This window comes from Channa argus, chromosome 1, assembly GCF_033026475.1.
Source record: "Channa argus isolate prfri chromosome 1, Channa argus male v1.0, whole genome shotgun sequence".
NCBI lineage: Eukaryota > Metazoa > Chordata > Actinopteri > Anabantiformes > Channidae > Channa > Channa argus.
Window position 1 is genome coordinate 9,513,612 of NC_090197.1, and position 21,642 is coordinate 9,535,253.

General features: G+C 38.2%; 2 protein-coding genes across 2 annotated transcripts; one reads left to right on the forward strand and one right to left on the reverse strand.

The window, feature by feature from the left end:
- Positions 1 to 240: 240 nt before the first annotated feature.
- olah (oleoyl-ACP hydrolase) lies at positions 241 to 3,358 on the forward strand. Its single transcript, XM_067495144.1, has 6 exons — positions 241 to 813; positions 1,052 to 1,190; positions 1,774 to 1,873; positions 2,413 to 2,582; positions 2,679 to 2,761; positions 3,013 to 3,358. Exons 1-6 carry the CDS (start codon positions 684 to 686, stop codon positions 3,153 to 3,155), a joined length of 765 nt encoding a protein of 254 aa, XP_067351245.1. The 5' UTR covers positions 241 to 683; the 3' UTR covers positions 3,156 to 3,358.
- A 280-nt stretch (positions 3,359 to 3,638) lies between these two features.
- Positions 3,639 to 15,014, reverse strand: LOC137111683 (sodium/hydrogen exchanger 3-like). The gene is made up of 16 exons (XM_067495116.1): positions 14,382 to 15,014; positions 11,125 to 11,427; positions 10,464 to 10,624; positions 9,454 to 9,532; positions 9,088 to 9,265; positions 8,737 to 8,957; positions 8,444 to 8,646; positions 8,262 to 8,351; positions 8,102 to 8,172; positions 7,881 to 8,010; positions 7,619 to 7,764; positions 7,266 to 7,386; positions 6,618 to 6,791; positions 4,789 to 4,843; positions 4,594 to 4,680; positions 3,639 to 4,506 (listed from the first exon to the last, which is right to left on the reverse strand). Exons 1-16 carry the CDS (start codon positions 14,665 to 14,667, stop codon positions 4,217 to 4,219), a joined length of 2,595 nt encoding a protein of 864 aa, XP_067351217.1. The 5' UTR covers positions 14,668 to 15,014; the 3' UTR covers positions 3,639 to 4,216.
- Between the last annotated feature and the right edge of the window lie 6,628 nt (positions 15,015 to 21,642).

Here is a 21,642-nt window from a genome sequence, read left to right on the forward strand (position 1 = left end):
GGAATCATATGTTTCTGCTTTCCAATGGTTCCTAGTTCTCGACTGAGGGGGAAACCGTATGTTCAAATAAAGTAGTGTAAACGGCTTTTGTCTAGGATCGTTTTCATGAAAATTTGATTCTTAAACAATAATTTGAATAATCTTTTATCAGAATGGCAATGTCACTTCCGACATAGCGCTGCCTTTCTTTGTCTAACTTGACAGACCTGTCTCTGCCTCCTCAGCGAGGGAAACCCGTCAGGAAATCCCAACTGTAGGAAACAACGTAATTTCCTAAAACAAGTGTCTCGCTATGTCAGAAAAATCTTGTATGGAAAGTCCTGTTTTAGGTTTCTCTAATGCTCTGTCCGTTCAAGTATATTAGGAATATTTTAAATGTCGTTTTAGTACTCGGTGTAGAAAATACTGCATTTCTGCATGGAGATACTCACTCCGTACTGTAGATGTCACTACAATCCGCACAGTTATAGTACAACAGCCCCGCACATAGAAGAAAATAACCAGGAACTATTACTCCTCAGCCTGAGGACTGTTTTACCAGGAGACATTATTGGAGCAGCAGGGAGCAAACAGGTGTGACTTAGAAGTTGAGTAAATCCCCTTTGCGTTATGATAAACTGTATGTAGGTGCATACACAGGTGTTAATCAAGTCTCGGATCTTTATCTGTTATGTTAAACCACAATGGAGAAGGTGATCAGTTGTTTCAAGAACAGGCCAGATGCTGCAGCCAGGCTGATCTGCTTCCCCTGGGCAGGTGGAGGCTCTATTCACTATGCTCGTTGGGGAAACGTCCTCAGTAGCTCAGTAGAAGGTAACACATCTGGAGGACTCTGTATAAGTCTGTATAAATCTGTCCTCTTTACTCAGTATTCACCCTTTCAAAAGGATGTTTATGTCGTTTTTCTAATCTAAAGTGCAATAGCCCTGTTTGCTGAAGTGAAAGGTCACTGTTTGCTGAAAACCAATAATGCCTTTATTATCATCAAGCAAAAGTGTAGCCATGTTGCTGGAAGTAATTTATATGATATATATTTCTCAATCACTTTCAGTGTTCGCTGTCAAACTTCCAGGACGAGAGGGTCGAGCCAAAGAACCATTCTTTCAGAGCATGCAACAGATTGTGGATGAGGTTACTGGTGCTCTGTTACCACTGCTGAAAGAGAAGCCGTTTGCTCTCTTTGGCCACAGGTATGATGACAAATGATGCTCATAACGATTAGTTCATTTACATTCAGTAAGAGTGTGTCGGGAAGATAGACATGGACAGAAAAAACAGGAGCAACAATGTACAATATACAAGTCACACAGTTTTTAATGTTGTATACTAGAATATAAATTGATCAGGTGTGGAAGGGTACAAATAGTGCTGGAATTAATATATAATGAGCAATTTAAAACAATTCAGTGAAAGAGTTGTCACGCCGTCACATCAAAAGGCAAAAAGATTAAAATATGTGTGTGATGAGGTGAAGTGCTTCTATTTGTCGTCGTACACACAAGGTGTAAAACAAAATTGCGTCAGGTGATAAGATGGAGGGTTAGTCCTGATAACCATTGCCATTTTGCCATTTCAAGATAAGGTGATACAAAGTTTTGCACTCAACCTCAAGTTACTTTATATGCAGTAGAGTAGGTTCAGCAGAATGATGCACAGAGTCTCATGATAACACAGCAACGTTCTAATCCACCACTGTATCTTTGCTTCCTTTTTGTGTTTCCTTTTTTGCCATTGCTTACGTGTTTCACAATAACCATTTGTGACCTGGTTTAGTTTTGGTGCCTTCACAAGCTTGGCTGTAGCAGATGCGCTGAAGAAACTTCACAACATCGAACCAGTTCACATGTTTCTGTCTGGTGCTTCTGCCCCTTATGTAAGTGAATAAAATATATGCTTTTTAAAAAAAAAAAAAAAATACTGAAATAAGTTTGGCAGATTCATACTGATGCTCTTTAATATACTTTTAATGTAAGTGATGGGCGACAAAATACAGCCTTGTTTTGTGAGGAAAAATGTCAGATTTTATCAGAGGCTAACATGACTCAGCAGCATCAGAGGTTAGACAATGAAAGTTCCTCCCTTAGATAAATTTGCATGCATGTTTGCATTTTAGAGCTAATTAGAAAATGCTCTTTCATAGGCGCGTAGAAACAGGAGGAACAGTCACAACCAGTAAATGCTCTTTTGATGTTCATATCAGCATGTGAATTATCTTAAAACAGACAAAATTGTTTTGGTGGTCAGTTCAGGTGATTATATCGCCAGATGAAAATGAAAAACAATGTACAAAATCCTATAAATAAATCAGGTTCAAGAATATTTGGTTCAAAATGAAGCAAAAAGCGAAGAAAAATAAACCACCACAACATAGTGTAGATGATACCGTAAACCATGTTGTTTTTGGTCTGTTAGTCAGAGACACGCATCAGAGCCCCAAAGAGAAGCGAGTTATCAGATGATGATTTTCTTAAGTGGATGATTTCGATTGGAGGAACGCCTCCTGAGCTCCTGGCAAACCCTGAAGTACTGAAGCTTTTCCTTCCTGCCCTGAAGGCCGACCTGCACATTGTGGAGAACTACAGGTGGGCTGACAGCTCCAGTTGTAATTTATATTTAAAAATGTAACATGAATGTAGAATGAGTGTTAGAAGTGATGGGAGCTGCTGACTTTCCTGCAGATGTAACAAGCCAGATAGCCCGTTCCTGTCCTGCCCCGTCACATGTTTTGATGGAAAGGAAGACATTCCCCATGACTTACAAGGTCAGATATCTGATGTGCTCCTAAAAACAAGAAAATACAGTGCACATCACAAATAGCCTTTGACACATAATATGCACTTTTAGGAAAACTCGTGGAATAAGGAAAAAGAAAACTGCTTTAAAATACATATCACACTGTACGAAGTGATTTAGTGGTGACTGCTTAAGACAGTAAAGGAAGGAATGTTTTATTCTAGGTCATTTGACTGTTCATGCTTTTTGTGATTAATGCTATTTTTTATTTTATAACAGCTTGGAAAGACATCACCTCAGGAGATTTCACGGTCAGGCTGCTAGATGGATCTCATTTTTACCTGAAGGATTCTCAAAATGAAAAAATTCTATTGGACTACATTACAAAACATCTGGAAACATTTGAAATGGCCTATTTATGATCTGAAAGTAACGCTTACTATACAATGAGTTGTACCTAATCACTAATTTTTACTAACTGCTTTGAAATTTTATTCTGAACATTTCATTTTTTTTTTTTACCTTGTGACATATTTAATTGAATATTTGCAAACATGCCATGTTTGTGGTCTCAAACCTTTGAAAAGAAAACTCTTTGGAGTTGCAATAAAAAGTTTGCAATAAGCCTACATGGTATTGGACTAAATGTACACTGGCAAAAATGTAGAAAATTGTATTCTTAAATGAAAAGACTGTTTTCTGGAACGTGTTTAAAAGAAATATGAAGAAAATTTTACAGACTTTAAACTGAATGCTCCAAAACCAGCTGACAAATGTCTTGTTAAGGGATAAATTACTCAGGGATTTCTTTTAAAATGTTAAATACCATTAAAATCAAGAGCATAAACACATTTTCTCTTTATTTTTATTATCATTTTATAATCCTGTCCAGTCTAAGATTTAAACAGTGTTTGTAAATGTGCACAAATGGTGGACATGTCCAAACGTACATAGTTTTTAGTTGCAAATAAATATGTTTTTATTACAAGTTAAAATGTAATATTCAAGTTTTATGTTCGGCCTCAAGTACTTTTCAAATGCACAAAACAACACACAAACACTATTAAGATTAAAGAGTCTCGACTGATTTCATATCAATCTAATCAAATACCTGTTTTTATCATCTTCACAAACAACACAATCTTTAAATATGACAATATTGTATTACATTTTAGGTTACATTTAGTTGACTGATTTTTATTATCTACTTTGAACAAGAGGATGTCATGTTTAACATGTGCTGCTAAATAGCATGCCAGTGTGCATGCAGCATGCCTCTATAGCTTTCTTTTGCTCTTTAAAGTGCAATGGACCAATGGGAGAAGCTGTATCAGCACTACTAAAAACAAGATTATACAATTGCATAGAATAGAAAAAATCCCCGAGTCAATATTTTGAGAAAAGACTGTGCAAAATCTAAGGTTAGCTTCTGTGTCTTTGGCAGCAAGATTAATGGAAGATGGAGTCTGGGTGAGGATTGCTGCTATTTGTAGTCACTGGGGCTGTTATAAGGAGGTGGTGCAGATGTTGGCAGCTGCTCGTCATCCCTCTTCTGTGTTGCAGGAACATTAGCCGCCGTGTTGGAGTCAGTGGAGCGAGTGCTGAGACGAAGAGGAGTCAGGCGATGCAGGCTGCTGGGAGTCAACGGCAGCCTCGTCTGGGCCCGTTGTGAAGGGGTGACCGTGCTGAAGTCAGTATCCACTATCCACGGAGGTACCTGCGTCGGTGCCATGGGGTCCAGGTCTGGCATGAAGACTGGGTTCTCAATTCCAGCTGGATGAAGGATAGAAACTTTGTGAATGGTGACAGGGTTTGAAGAGTTAAAAATAAAAATGCAAGACAGTGGATTTTTTTTTTTACCTCCTGCTCTGTAGGTGCTTCTCATGGGGATTGAAGTGCCTGAGGCATCATAGCCACTGGCGCTGTCTCCCTCTGAGAACTCAAAATCTAGAAGAAAACAAAACAAAACTAAATGATTAGAAGTGGAAAGAGAAGTAGAAGTGCTTGCGTGTTGATAGTTTTTTTTTTTTTTTAAACTACAACACAGATACAAACCTTCATCACCAGAATGGTAACTTTTACTTCTGTCCGGTGATTTTCCATTTGGCATCTGCAGTGAGTAGAGAAGTTGTCAATTACACATTAAACATAGAGTAAGTAACAATGCTGAAAGAAAGAAGCCCGTAAAGAGCAAATTGGTTTTGTCTGCAGTATGATCAAAGTACAATATATTTTATATATTGTACTTTGACCATTATATTCATCTTTTTTGGCAAAACTCTACTTTTGCTTCAATAGAAGAAACCCGAGTTCTTTAATTATTTAAGGTTATCTTACCATTATCGGTTACCATGCATCTAGAAGGTATTACCAGCGCTGAATGTTTTCCACATTTTGTTATGTTACCGCCTTATTCCAAAATGGATGCAATACATTGTTTTCCTCACAATTCTACAAACAATAGCCCATATAGTCTTTCATGACATTATGAAAGGCGTTTGTCTGAAATCTTTGCAAATTAATACAAAATAAAAAACAAAAATGGCTTTTGCCATGATATGCAAACTTGAGCTCTGGTGCATCCTGTTTCCACTGATCATCCTTGAGATGTTTCTACTACTTGCTTGGAGTCCACCTGTGGGAAATTCAGTGGAAATGATTTGGAAAGACATACACCTGTCTATATAAGGTCCCACAGATAACAGTGCATGTCAGAGCACAAACCAAGCCATGAAGTCCAAGGAATTGTCTGTAGACCTCTGATACAGGATTGTATGGAGGCACAGATCTAGGGAAGGGTACAGAAACGTTTCCGGAGCATTGGAGGTCCCAGTGAGAAAAGTGGGCTCCATCATCAGTAAATGGAAGAAGTTTGAAACCACTAGGACTCTTGCTAGAGTGACCCGGCCGGCGAAACCCTCGTCACTCTGAAAGAGCTCCAGCATTTCTCCGTGGAGAGAGGAGAACCTTCCTGAAGAACAGCCATCTCTGCAGCACTCCACTAATCAGCCCTGTATGGTGGAGTGGCCAGAAGGTCTGTTCTGATGACACAAAGATTGAACTCTTTGGCCTGAATGCCAAGTGATGTCATGTCTGGAGGAAACCAGGCACTGCTCACCACCTGGCCAATACCATCCCTACTGTAAAGCATGGTGGGGGGGCATCATGCTGGGGGGGATGTTTTTTAGCAGCAGAAACTGGGAGGGAAAGGCAAATGCACCAATGTACAGAAACATCCTGAAAACCTTCTTCCAGAGCGATCTGGACCTCAAACTGGGGGGACGGTTCATCTTTCAACAGGACAACGGCCCTAAGCACACAGCCAAGATAACAAAGGAGTGGTTACGGGACAACTCTGTGAATGTCCTTGAGTCGCCCAGCTAGCTCCTCATCCAACCTGATGCAAAGAAGAATGGGAGAAACTGCTCAAAAATAGTTGTGCCAAGCTTGTAGCATCGTACTCAAAAAGACTTGAGGCTGTAATTGGTGCTAAATGTGCAAAATAATTAAGCATTAAAGGCCATGAATATTAATGTGCATGTGAATTCTTTGTTCTTTATTTTTAATAAATTAGCAAAGATTACAACCCACTTCTTTAACATTGTCATTATGGGGTATTGTTTGTAGAATTTTGAGGGATCAAATAATTTGATCCGTATTGGAATAAGGCTGTAACATAACAAAATGTGGAAAAGTTATGTGCTGGGAATACTCTGAATGCACTGTACCAAAGATCAACCTAAAACATCAAAAGTTAAACATCAAAGTTATTATTTAAATCATTTCCTATTAGATCAGAAGATAATATTGCAATTTGAATCGTACTGCCAATAAAATATTTCATTTATCTTGTAGAATGCCTAAAATGATAGTGAGGCTCGAACCTTGTGGTGCTGGTCTTTCTTTGTGTGCTTGGTAATCGGCTTTGGGGGAGAGACACCCATCTTTGCAGACTTAAAGGACTCCAGTCGACTCCTCATGGTCCTCTGGAAGATCTCGTGCACCTCACCTTCATCAGTGTTGACATTGAAATGGCTCCGGCTGTACCTGTGCCGGTGCTAATAATCAGGAAACAGGACACAAGACCATCTGTTAATCATCCAGAAAGTTTATTAATTTCAAACAATGTTATGAGCAAAGGAGGCAGAAGTATACAATAAAAAGTACTTCACTAGAAGTGGAAGGACTAATTCAAACTACTGCTCTAAAAATTACTTAATTTTAAAGTTGGGGGATGCAAAGATTTGCACTCAACTGCATGTACTGACAAATGGTTAATTCTTTGTAATACACAATGATGTATTGGTTGATAATATTTCGTACTGACAATCTGCACCTGCAAAGTAACTAAAGCTGTCAAATAAATTGTATTTATTAATTAGTAATTGTTCACGTCCCTCTGAACAGTGGTGGAGTAAAAAGGGAACCTCAAAATTGCTAGCAGCTGAAAGGTGCTGTACATGAATAAGTAGAGTTATTTTAGTACTGAATATAAATGTAGTGAACGTAATGATGTAACTAAACACGTTTACCTGTTTCCTGCCTTTGTATAGATGCTGCTCTAGCAGATGGTGACTGTTGAAGTCCTCATTTTCCTTCATACCCTTCATAGTCTGCTCATGAATTTCCAAGCTCACTGATGGCACAGGATCTCTTCCACAAGGAAAACAAGGAAATGTCATATACTCTGCACATTGTCACACTAAAGTACAGAGCTTATCTGAGAGATGGAGTTAGCAGTGATAGATAAAAAAAAAACTAGTTTGGTTTAGGTGTGTGTAAATGCTCTGACTGCTCATGGCCACCAGTGGACAGTGTTTTAGCAGAAAGGACAAAAAAAAAAAAAGGCAATAGAATCTTGGAGCAGTTTAATGTTTAACTTTACCTCCTACTGGACAGTGAATCATATTTGTTTGACATGTCAGCCATGATGCCAGACATGACCTCTGAGAATCCATCACCAAACTTTTTATTGAAGTCAACGAATGCAGTTTCATTGCGGATAAACTCCAGAGAGCCTTTACGTTCACCCTGCAGTAAAAATACCAAAGGATTATTTAGCCCCCTCCTCCACAAATCGTCGCCAAATCTTTTGCCCGTTTCCTTTAATGTCAACTTGAACAAAATACACAGCATATGATCCGTACCTCAGCCACGTAACTCATGGCATCCCTGAGGTTCAGCTCATGGAAGACATTGAAAATTGGTTCCTGGACATCTCGCACTGAAGCCCTCATCAAAATCCCCTTCATCCACTTCTCCTCAAATTTATTCCACCTTCACAGCATGAGAAGAGTAAAAGTTATCTTATTCAAACTCAACACATCTTAGTTCAAACACAAAAGTTTCTTTACACATTTTTACACACTTGTCCCTCATGTAGTTATGTCCTATTTGTCCAGAAATGTCTTCGATGGCGATCAGCATATGATCAAACACCTTAACAAGAAGGGGAGACAGATTGTGATATCATGATGGTGGAATGTGTACTTTTGCTAGCTGCTATGTGAATGTTTCTGGAGCTTTACCTTGTTCTGCACTTTTTCTATGAGTGTGCGCTCAGATACGGAAGCTTTCTTTACATTAAGCCACGTGACCAGAGGTTTCATTGTTATTCCCTGTGACAGAAAGTGTATTATGTATTAAGGTTTCTACAACTTATGTACCAATATACTACTTATGCTAATTAGCAAGACAAAAAAGTGGTTACCTGAATAATGACTGTAAAGTAAACTACAATTAGAGTAGTGCTGAGCATCAGATTCTTCTCCTTTATCTTGTTCTCATCCAGCAACACTGCCAGGCCATATGCAACAGCCCCTCGCAGGCCACCGTAGCTCATTATCACCTGATCTATCAACCCAATGGGTACCAGCCTGTACCTGTTCAGGATCCAGGTGAGGAAAAAGGTGCCTGTGGTACACATGCACACAAAATACATTTCGTCTTGTGACTTTTGGCATTAAGATTGTGTAGTGATTCCAGCATGAGACCAAACCTCACCAATGAATCTGTATACTAAGATGAAGAAGAGCGTGAGGAGGATGAAGCCCGTGTTCCACACCCAGATACTCCTATCAATGGCCGAGATACCAAGGAAGACAAAGATGATGGTTTCAGATCCGTTGGCAAAAACCTTCATGGCGTATCTGACTGTGTTTACAGAATTCGGGTCCATGTTTGCGTTGATGTATTTCTGGCAGCATATACCACAGAAGACAATCCTATAGAACAGAAACACAAAAACACTTAATGCAACTAAATTGCTTTACGTCTCTTGCGCTTCGTTGGAGAAATTCTTTTATAAAAAGGCCACAGACTGTGTAAAAAAAATGGCTTTTGCTTTGTACTAACGATAGGATGGACGACAGGGAGAGCATCTCAGCAGTCAGGTAGGAGAGGTACCCCAGGATAAAGATGAAACCTGCCTCAATAATCTGGATATTTTTTGTGCATCTGGTCAGAAGAGAGATCAGAATGCCAAACACAAAGCCCACAAGGGAACCACCAAAGGCCACAACAAAGAAGGAAACTTGAAAGAGAGAAAAAAAATAAACAAATATAAATGATTCGGAAGTTTCCATCGGAAAGTATATTTGCTTTTTTCGGCATCTCTGCATGTGAACATCTCTAAAGTCAAACCACTGAGTCACGCACACACCACAATATGCTCTGACACGTGAATATTTAATGAAAAGGTAAATAAAGGTCACTTCTTACCTATTCCTTTAATTATCTCCGCAGCATTAATTTTATCTCCTCCTAATGTCACAAATGCATCAAATACATTGAAGAGGACCTAAAAAAAGAAATTTCATTTATGAATTAGAAATACTGCAGAATCTGAATTGTTTTTTTTCTTCCTTTATACGTGAAATGTCAACGTTCTGACTGTTTCCAGGTTTACATGAAAGTACCATAGGTTTTTGTTTGGTCTCCCTGTGTACATATTGTGAATTACCCAATTCACAGATTATATGTCATCATAGCTTGTCTTTATACAGCATACACCGATCAGCCACATTATGAACTTGCCACAAAGGTGGCAAAAGTACACAAACTAAATACTCAAGTAAAAGTGTAAGTATGGGCCAAAAGATTTTTCCAACAAAAGCACCACAATAAAATATAAGCAGATTATTTACATTTTAAGTACAAAAGTAAAACTAATGACCACTGAGTAAAACTACTTCACTGAGAAAACAATGTATTTAAACCAAGACTGACTGTGGTAACTATAGTAAAACATATACAGTAATAATTTAAAGAAAGTCAAAGTCAAAATCTGTTAATAAAGGTGTTTATATAAATATAGTAATTATTAAATGATGTGATATTAATGTTGTGGCTGTCAGTGTATAGGTGAGTTATTACCTTAACCTGTCTATGTGGGAAAAGTCTGTTATGTCCATGTAGAATAAAAAAAATAATTATAAAAAAGAAAATAGCCAGTATTCACTTTTAAAACCATTACAAAGGTGCGGAAGCTTAAAGCTAAAACCTTTGCATTTCCTTTCACACCTTACTGCATTTTATAATTGATATATTGTTATAGTCATATATAATATATCATATATATTCTACCACAACATTTGTTTAAAGAGCACACTGACCTGCGAGAGACAAAGGCAAGGTAAGAAGTTATCTTTCCAATGACGGAGGAACCAAAAATACTCATAACATAAATAAACTAACAATTAAACTAAAGAGAAGCTGAGCAGAGCAATTACCACTGTAACACCGTCGTTGAGCAGCGATTCTCCAAACACCATGATGAAGAGGACCTCGTTGACGTGGACTTGCTCGAAGACAGCAATGACGGCTACTGGGTCCACGGCAGCAATCAGGCTACCGAAGAGAAGGTACTGCAGCAGACCGATGTCCACATCACCTAAAGAAATCAGGGCAAGAGGTACATTAATATGGTTACTTTAAATTTGTTTTGGTAAAAATCTTGTCCCTTTAGTGCTGGGTATTCGAGTGTCAAGGCTGCCTACAATTACAGATGTTTTGGACAGTGTTTTGGCTTGAGTCTCCTGTAAGATATTTAAGAAATGTGAAATGTTGCCTTTTTTTATTTTGTGATCTTTAATAAACTGTAATGTACATCAATAAATACTACAACATAAGTGAGACAGATGCTTCTAGTTCTTGTTAGATTGAAATATTTGAAAACCTATTGGAATAACTGCCTTCCTAGAGTAGCTTACGCTCCATCACAAATTACCAGTTTACAATAAACATTAATGCACATAAAAAAGCTCCAAATCAATAAATGCTTTGAAGGGTTACGAGGTTTCTCAATGTGATCCTCCCAGAATGATACTGAACCATTGTACTGCAAGTAGCAGGCAGCTTTGTAAAATGCAATAAAGTGAATGTCTCTCTTACCCATAGCCCCTCCTTTGTCACAACCCCACAGAGAAAGCCCCAAGGTGGCAGCATTCCAGCACGTCCCGACTATAGCGTAAACCAAGATGCCTCCCAAGTTGCCAAAGAAGAGCTTGTTTGGCATGGAGTAGCCTGTGTCCAGGATGATTTGAGGAAGCAGGTAGAAGAAGAACACTGTTGGGGACAGCCTGAATGTCTGGACATTGTCTGCACCCAGAACTATGCCACCCAGGATGAAGCCAAAGCAGATGAGCAGGGCGCTCTCTGGGATCACACTGGTCACATGGTGGTTGGCCTCAATGACTGGGAAATAGGAGGAAAAGCATAAGTAAATAAAATTGAAAATGAAAATGTCTCTAATGAGTTATATCAAATTAGAATTGTCACAAGACTAAAGTTTTTTTCCAAAAGGCCTCTTGTACTCAAGTTTGCATTCTGTGCTGACAAGGTGTAAAACGCCTTGAATTGTAACCAAACCATAAATCTAAAAATCATATGACGTTGCAAATTTTGCAAATGATCAACTGATGCACTTGACCAAAATGGTGTCACTTTTTGTTCCGGGATTATAATTAACCACTGTGTGTAAAGATTCAGAAACCTCCGTGTGCAAGACTTTTGCTTAGGGCTACTTTCAATAACGGTCTTACAGTGTCGCAAAGCTTATTTAATAATAAAACCTACTGAACGAAACTAACCTGGAGGACTTGTTGAACCATTGATTTCTTTTTACAGCACACGGGGCTGGGCTTTTGTTGTGCTGATATGTTTCATTTAAAAGTAGTTAAAGATTAAGTTAAGTCTCTGTTTTATTCCTGTGTTAATATTAGTGCATGGATGTGGGAGTGAAAGAAGCTAGAAGACCAGGGACTATATTTTAGCACAGGTTTTGTGGCATTTAATAATCATTAAACAGTGAGGTCATTCCTAAGAGCAAACCTCTTGATAATCTGTGGAATTTCTTATACAGAAGAACAAATACAAAGCAGAAGAATCTCTTCTGTTCTCTGGTACTACATGCTGCCTTGATAACACAAACTGATCAAGGCTGCTCTCATTAAATATTTGTTACAGCATTAAGAGCCGTATCCAGAGGTCGATGGTAAACATACTCACAAGAAAAAGTGGCCCTGTTTCCTGGTTTTCTGCATCAATTGGTCATGAAATGGGATCTAATCTTCACCAAGGTCACAAATATCAACAAAAGACAATAAAGCTAAGCTGATAAAGCACGAATAGTCATGATCATGCATGTGTTTATTGAACACACTCATTTAACATACAAAATGATGGTGGAAAGAATAATAGCAACACTAGGGTTCTGATGTCTCTGAAAGTCCACTAGAACTGTATTTTAGCAAACCTATTCACACCAACATCTGTTTATGTGCTAAATAGTAAGTGTTACATTGTCTGCACTTATATAGCGCTTCACTAACTTGCTGGCACTTAAAGCTTGTTATATTGCTTCCCGTTCTCCCGTTCACCATCACAATCAAGCGCACACACACTGACACACTGATGGAGAAGCTGCTCTGCAACAGGCCTACAGTCACCGGGAGCAACTAGGTTGGTGTTCAGAGTCTCACTCAAGGACATTTCAACATGTCACCGGAGGAGCTGGGAATCGAACCAACAACCCTGGCATTGCTGGACGACTGCTCTACCCCCTGAGTCACAGTCACATGTGAGCCCCACGAAAAAAAAAGATCTCAGAATACCTACGATCAAGAGTTGTTCATTTAACTTTACTTTTAAATATTCATCAGTCGATAGCTATTTTATAGTTATTTTTAGTCATACTGTCTGTAAATGGAGATGATTTGGCACTGTGGTGACTCTCCAGAAAAGTGGGCGCCCAGCCAAGATGATTCCAAAGCCAGAATACAGAATTTGCATTGAGCATAAAAAGAACACTGAAGTAACAGCTAAACAGTTGGAGGATTCACTGGAGTTGATAACAGTCTTGTTCATGAGTCAACCCTGCACAAAATATTGAACAGGCAACGGTATCCATGGCAGGTCACCCCGGAGGAAGCTGTTGCCTTCCAAAAACAACCTTGCAGCATGCCTGAAGTTTGAGAAGTTAAACTTGAAATCCTACGACGATGAAGTATGGTGGAGGGAGCATCATGGTTTTGGGCTGCTTTGCTGCCTCTGGACCTGAACCGTTGAATTGCTAATTACATCAAGGTGTCTTACAGGATATAGTCAGTGTGGTTTGTCCACAAGACGACGCTCAGTAGAAACTGGTTGATTCAGCAGAAAGATGCTTGATGCTTTCGTAGTTTAAGAACATTTTAGAGCAGTACTTTTATACTTCAACTTAAGTAAAATATTTCAAGTGATACCTATAGTATTAGTTGAGTAGTTTTTGGCAAATATTTGCCCTTTTACTCACTTTCTCAATATAGGCTTTCTCATTAATATAAGGAGGGATGCAGCTTTCGATAAGAGCGATTTCTGTTTTTCTCTTTTCGTTTTTTTGGTCCTTACATTGTTTTGAGATGTGCATGATTCTCCTAGAAAACTAGAATGTTACATATATCTTTGCACCAATTTAAACTTATACATTATTTGGTCAAATCCCACTGATGGTCTAATCCACCCCTGCACAGTCCTAGTGATGCAGATCAGCTGACAGCAATTTTAACCTACACTGATAATAAGCGTTTTGTCATAAACTTGAAATCTTGCATGAATATTACATTTGATAAAGACACAGTCTGACTGCAGCTCATGAGCTCAGGAGGTTCAATCCCTTGCTCCATATGTCAGTGCCCTTGGATTGGGATGCAGAAAGCTGAGGGTTGGAATCCCACCCCACCACCCCCACCATCTATCGCCCAGCCCAGCTACCAAGGGCCATAAAATGGAAGGGTTGCGGCAGGAAGGGCATCCAGCGAAAAAACTCAAATCAACGTGTGGAACACATTCCTGCTCCTGATAAGCAGACCAACCACTGGTGTCTATAATAATTCATGCACATGCCTAAAAGACTGTCACAGTGCAAAAAGGCGACATTGTAACTGCTTTACATGAGGAGAGTTAAAAATAGCTTTTTTTCAACGGTGGAATTTGTCAGATTGCAACATCCAAACTATGAAAGAGATAACTACAATGCTTCACTCTTTGTGCTGTCGTTAACTTCTCTTGTAATTGCATATGATTAATAGTCACATGTGATCAATATCTGCCCGTCAAATCAAAATACAACTCTTTTCTGGTAATTTCTGGTCATAAAATGTGTTACATACCCAGTTTTGCCAAAGCAGCCACCATTATCCACACCGCAACTAAATAAGGGGTCTTCACGTGGTCCCACTTAAAGGTGATGATGGGTTTTCCATTGGATTCCATGGGTTTTCCAGTGGTGGAGCCATTCTCAGTCAGACTCAAGTTCAATTTGGATGTTGTCAGCTTCAGATAGGCTTCTTCATGAATGAGAGCCACTTTATCCTTCACCCCTGTGAGCCCTGAGATGGGGCAGACAAGCAGCACTGACCCCAGCAGCCAGAGGAGCACGTATTCACAGCGCTGCATTTGATCAAATAAATAGAACAGAGTGGAACAAGAAGTCACACTCCCAAAAAAGCTCCTTTGTCTTTGCTTGTACAACCTCAGATGTCAGGAAGGAAAAAAGTGTCTGTTCCAAGGGCCGAGTGAAGTGCTACACAGCGTGTCACACGTCGTACCCCCGGCTTTTTTGTGTGTGGCTTTTTTGTTTCTTCTGTTGTAGGCACTCCTGCTTACAATCCCTATCTTTTTTATACTACTCTTTCCCCTCTACTGCTCCATCTTTCTGTCCCAGTCTGTGACTTTATATCCTCACTCCTCCCCCAGTCTGCAGTCAGCAGCAGTGCATTCAGAAGTTTGCAGAATGCTGGACTCAGCCTTTTATACGTACAATATATCCTCTATGACCAAGGTTGTCTGTGTGTGTTTGTGAGTATGTGTGAGTATGTGTGTGTTTCGGTTGGAGGATCACAAGGGGAGTAACGGATGTACAAGAAAGATCTCAGGTTATATAGTCATGTTTGAACATTGCTTTGTGTCAGTTTTCCGGTCTTTGACACATCCGATTTGTGTGGTGTGTGTGTGTGTGTGTGTGTGGGTGGGTGTGTGTGTATGTGTATTAGGGTGTGAGGGATGGAGCAGAGGTCATTACATAGTTGTTGAAAGTATACCTGTGTCTATGTTTAGGAACATTTCCACTGCCTTCGTCATGGTTTTGTGCTTAGTAATGATTGACGCTGATGTTACTCAATCTTGGTTAAAGACTCCCTTGATGTGAGAGAAAGCTTTCCTCCAGCATTTCCTGTAAACTATGATATAACACAACTAAGACTCGACAACAGAGCTTCATGTTAGTTCTAGCTTCATGTGCACATTGCAGCTTTAAGAATTAACACACTAATTAAAATAAATTCCAAAATGAAGAAAAACCCAGGAGGCACAAAGCAAGTGAATAAGTGTTATTTCATGACCTTATCTGTTCACACACATTGAGTCGGGAGACTTAAAAACATTTAATTAACTAACAGTGGACAATACAGTGGAGTTTTTTGACTAAATAAAGTCATCATATTTTTACAGAATTGTAAAAGAAACCATGACAATATGCTAATAAGACATCTGTTCACTGATACTACTATCACAATTTGAAACCTTGGAATTTCCTGTGTTTTCATTATCAGTGACTGTAACTGTTCATAATCTCTATGAATCATCAAATGGTGTCAAATATGTTTTTGATATAACTTTATATTAATTATGGTCATCCAGTTGCATGCTTTGACGGCCCCTAAGTTTGGACTACTCGGTTGTTAAAGCACCTATATATAGTGGACTGACCAATGTGTGTTTGGTTGTTTTCTGATGTATAATAAACGCTGTATATTAAATGCTGTAAAATGCCCTCACAAAAACATTTGGCTGCACAGACTCCACCGTTCTGCCTTATTAACTAATGACCTAAAATATCCTGCCGAACGGTAGCTGACTTTTAACTTTAACCTTTCAATCCCTCTGAAATGGGAATGACTTTGTGCACACTACAAAAAGAGGTCAACCTCAGTTTGAAAAGGTCAGGTGAAGGTTATTTTTAAAATGGGAGTTAAAGAGGTTACACCCGTAGATCATTGGGTTGTGGTTTGTCATATCAAGCTCCCATGAAAACAATTTGCTCAACAAAATATGTCATTTGTGACCTCACCTCCAAATACTTTAGCCATACATTTAGATAAAATACATTTTCTATATGTAACTGAGTAAATAAAATGAATGTCAACATCACCAGCATTGTAAAAAAAACAACCTGTTAAGAATAAACGCCACTAAGTAGCTGTTAAATTAAAAAAAAAAAACTAAGGATTTGAAATGTTGAATAACACCATTTTGATTATAAATTCATTTTTCATATAAGGTAAGACCAGATCCTTTATTTTCATGCACTGAAACTGGTGAAAAGGCCGTCTAGTCCATGTCCCACAGGTAAACCTGCATTTTACTGTCCATAGTCCTTCAGTTAGGACAAAGCCGACTGCTGCGAGGATTATGAACAAAGCAAGCAGTGTAAATCTGCAAAGAGGAAATGAAATTTGGAAAAGTGGTAAAAGTGGTGCCACTATCTTCCTTCTGCAAACCACGATGAGTAAGTGTTGCATCAACAGCATACAGTAGTGTGCACATTGTTTGTGGTCTGGTTTATGTAAGATTACTTTATTTAGCTACAACGCTGAAATCAATCCCTAAATCACATTAATATTTCTACATATTAAAACTCCTAACTGAACAATTACTTTCGAGTCCTATTATGACCATAGATAAAAAGAAATTCCCTATGCAAGTATAAATTATAATTGATACATTTGATAAAATATAAAAATAAAGGTAATTATGGTAAATTCCTTTTTAATATTTTTGCGATTCTCTAAATGTCTTTAGGGATGTGTGAGGATTATGCCCCATTGTTGATGATTTTGTGTTTAAACTTGTGTCTTTTGCAATCTTTTGTGCATCGTGGCTGCAGAAAGACCCGCTAATAACACCACTAACTTTTCCTCTGTTATTACTAATAATCTGCCAGGTTAGTACAAACAGTTTCAGTACAAACACTGCTGTAACACTTTCGCTGCTTTTGATTTCACTATCTATTTACTGAGAATATCCCGCATGATAGAGACAAACACAATCCCATATTTATGTCAGTGAACGCATACACAACATGTTCATGGATTTACACTGTGTACTGCACCACAATCCATTCACTGTACATCCGTTCTGCCTAATAATGTTCTGTATATACAACAGAACAAGCACTAGGCTTCATTTGCTAAAATATTACACAGAGGTCAGGCCCGTGTCTTAAGCCCGTCTTTGTGTTCAATACATCCTTTAAAAGGTTCAATTTTACCTGGTCCAACCACAGCAGTTGTAATTTCAAAGCTAAACATTTTAAAAAACATATAACCTGATATTAGGTGACTGTTGCACATTTTAAAAGAAGATCACAGATGATCACAACCATGAGCTTTTAAAAACCTATTTCCAACTGGTTATTTAATCTATAAAGTCTCTTATTATGTATCTAATATACGAGGACTTGGAAGTGCAGGTTTTATATTTATCACCACTAGTGGGAAGTAAAATACTACATTTAGTTAAGTACAGTACTTAAGTAAAACTTCAGGGTTCTTTACTTTTCCTCCACTCATTTTACTAAGAGGACGCTTCGGTTTACATTTGTGATAGATCTGATGGAGAAAATTTTAGAAACATCTCTTATTTTAAAGCAATATTAAAGCTCAGTATCCACAATGACAACATTAAAATAAAATAAACCGAATATTACAATTTTCTTGAAGGCAGGACGTATTGCAGGGCTGTTGTATTAGTTTGGCAATATGTATCTAACGAACTGGCAAATGATTGTGCGATCAGTGTTAAAATGCCATGAATTGTTACAGACTTGTTAAAAGCTGCATTGTAACCGCAACTACTTAGAGGTATAAAAGTATTAAAAAGTAGTCAAACTTTGCTTCACTTTGACCAGCTACATTAAAAACCTCATCTAATCCAATCCTCCAAGTCAGTTTACAATCCTAATTAATCCTCCTTGAGCCTCTACTTAAGCCAACTAATACCCAATTAAACCTGTATTTTTTATCCAGGGACCAAACTTGATCAGACTCACTTAGTTTGCAGAGCCAGCAGACAAGGATCCACAGGGCAACCAGGTATGGTTCCGTTACATGCTCCCACTTCCAGCTGACGATGGGTAAGGTGGTGAGGTTCCCTCCTCCATGATGACCACCATCACCTTCGCCAGAGTCTGGTTTATTCTCGGAGCCCACGTTTGAGCCTAAAGTGGATCCATGGTCGCTGCTCGACCTTGTGCCTCGTTGCGTATCTAGAGTCTCGGTCTTACTGTCTTCACTAGTCAAGCTTAGGCCTCTGGACACCATCAGCAGCACGCAGAAAGAAAGTGCAAATTGCCAAGGTGTTGCCATGTCTGGGAAAATACTTCACAAACTCTGGAAAGCCTTACTCAAGTATTAATAAAGTGTTTAGGTCAACCCCAGATTGTACTTAAGCCTCCCATTCCTCTAAATGTCTTCACTAAGTCCATTCCTCTGTCCGTTCAGAGCCTGGTGGCCCCTTTTTCTTTTCCTCTGTGCACAGGATACACCTTTGTAGCTCAGCCCATTGTGATGCTCATCTGTCTCCTCCTCCAACTTTGTACCTATACCAGCTAGTTAAACAACGTTGCTCAGCGGAGGATTTGATTAACAGGTGTTTCACTTTTTATTTGGCATTAATCACAACACAAGCTCTTAGACAGGCTTTACCCGGCTCTTGAAAAAATAGATTTTTAAATTCAATGGGGTTTTCCTGGTGAAACAAAGGTTAAATGAAAAAATAAATAAATACAACTATGGGGAGATTTGCAGAGACAGCTGGAAAACATTGATCTAAACCAGGTCTGTGTAAGCGACAATAAAGGTGAAATTATTACCCAATGTTTTTTTTCTACTACAGATATGTGAGAAATTCTGAACTAAAATACCATAAGTTCAACTCTGACCTATCATGTTCACCACAGGTGTACATGGACACTGTGTTACAGTTAACAAAGATAAGACATTTTAGATTTAGTCACCTGCATTTACACTCAGACGGGTTAGATATAAACATAATCTCTCACTGTATTAAAAAAGCTCATTACATTATAATTTATGTAGTCTGATTTTAGAAATGCACAATAATAGTTAACCTTTTCATTAATTTTTTGCATTTGCTGTTTGTAGGAAAGACCTTTTTTTAATTCTTTGTACCATAGCTTGTTTTACATCATGCCATAAGTGCTTCATGCTAATGCTTCTATAGAACTTGATATGGAATATTTTATAAACATACATTTCCCTTTTCTTGGAAACACCTAGAATCCAAACAGCAAGTCAAATTTCAACCTCAAAAATGATTATAAAGTTGAATAAACACATCTGTTTAAACTGTTTCAACAAAAGCTAAACATTATCACATGTACGAAGGCAGAATTTACTGCTGCTCCATCTTTGCAAGATTGCGAAATGGTGTGTGTAGCTGTGTGTATAAACTGATTAACTTTATTAAAACTTTTAAACTTCCAGGTATCATGCGTCTTTAAATTTATTTGAATTATCCAAACTAGTTCCCCTGAGAAAACATACTGTTTCTAAATTAGACCATACTTGCTGAATTAAAAATTAAAAATAAAAATACCTCCATTTAGTAAAACAAGCCTCTTCATTTACTGCATCCCATCACTATCATTTCAGTAAGTTTTTTTTTTTTTTAATTTAGTCTTTAATTTCAAGATGTTTATGCTTTTATACATACACATGTTAGAGTAAGTATAAATTTAACATAAATATGTATGTGCATATGTGTAAAGGTACTGCAGTACCAAAATAAATCTCTGTATGCATTTCTTCTACTTTAACATGAACTTATACAGTACATATCCAATGACATGAGGACAAAAACAAGTATGACTTTCTGCCTCTGGTTTTGGCCACGAGTGCCTGCAGCACCAGCATGACATAACCTGCCATGCTCCACAAATGTGTGTGCGTTGACACAGTGTTGCCACTGTACACATGTTTATGTGACACTTATACATGAATGCTACTTTGAGCATGTTGTTTATCTTTTCATGCGTTGTTAATCAAGATTTGTCTCCCACCTTGTAACAGTCCCTTTAGTAACCAATTAACATCAGCTGCTGTTCTCACTGAATGGGATGTAAGGATACTCTCTCGCTCTGCCTAAGTTGGGTCCTAAATATGGAACGTTGAGGAAACGTGAAATCAGGGACTTTCCAGAAATCCAGTTTTAAAAAAATATTGCAGAAAACAAATGTGCACAAAGCATATTTATATAAATCTTTTTTTTTTTTTTTATCTTATTTCCTTTTGTAGGTGTCCCTCCCCCAGGAAGCACGTTGACAATGGGATTACATTTAGTCAGACTACTGATGATTTGTTAACTAAGTTTCATTTTGTCTTAATTTAGCTTTACTTAGGAAGTTTCTTTAGAAATTATTTAGTATTCTCTAATTTAGAAAAAGAACACTCAACAATTACAAAGAAAAGGTATAAAACCTTGGCCTGATCTATTACTTCCATAATTTTTTATGCAGAGCACTTTAGAAAATGGTCTATGTCCCGAACAAGCAATGTGAATTGTGAAATCTTACATAAACAGCCTTTCTAAACTGGGAACTTAGGACAAGACGCATCTGAAGAAAAATCCCATCATAAAGCACCTCATCATAAGAGTTCCACACCCCAGAGTCTGAGCACTTTTTTCAGCAGAGTTAATACATGTAGATTTCAGAGCTGGAGCTAGATGTGAACCTTCTGAACTTCTTACAGTAAATCACGCTGAAATCCAACACGTAAAGTCTGCTTCATGCTAACATTCACTTTCAGGATACCAGCATGGAAGAGATGTCATGCCAGCTCTATTGACAGATTGCAAGTAAATTGTCTGTAACTGTTGCTACCATGGCTTAAGATACTGTAAGTCTCAGACATGTATCAGAGGTCAGTGTTAATCAGGGTGAGGGCAGCCGTCTAAAGTGTCTATGGAAATGAAAGTGTACTGTAGGCAACCAAATCAGACATTCAGCAGGTCACAGTGAGAGTTCTAGTATAAAAAAAATGATGATTTCATATTTAAATGTGTTGACCAAAGTGGCTAATGGAAAAACAATCATTACCATATTCAATCATTATGTTGCTAAAGATATCAAGCATTCTCTGGATCCAGGTTATTAAGTTTAGATTAAGTATTTTTTCCTGTTTAATGTCATTTATATGGAAAGCAGTTTGGTTTTATGCTATTGATAGTAAAAAAAAAAACAAGGCTTTTGAATACATTACCTTGGGCTCTGAGGACTCCACATTTCACTATTTTCAGATAGTTCATACACTTAACATTCGCATAATTAAAAAGGCTAACTCTTGGTTTTCT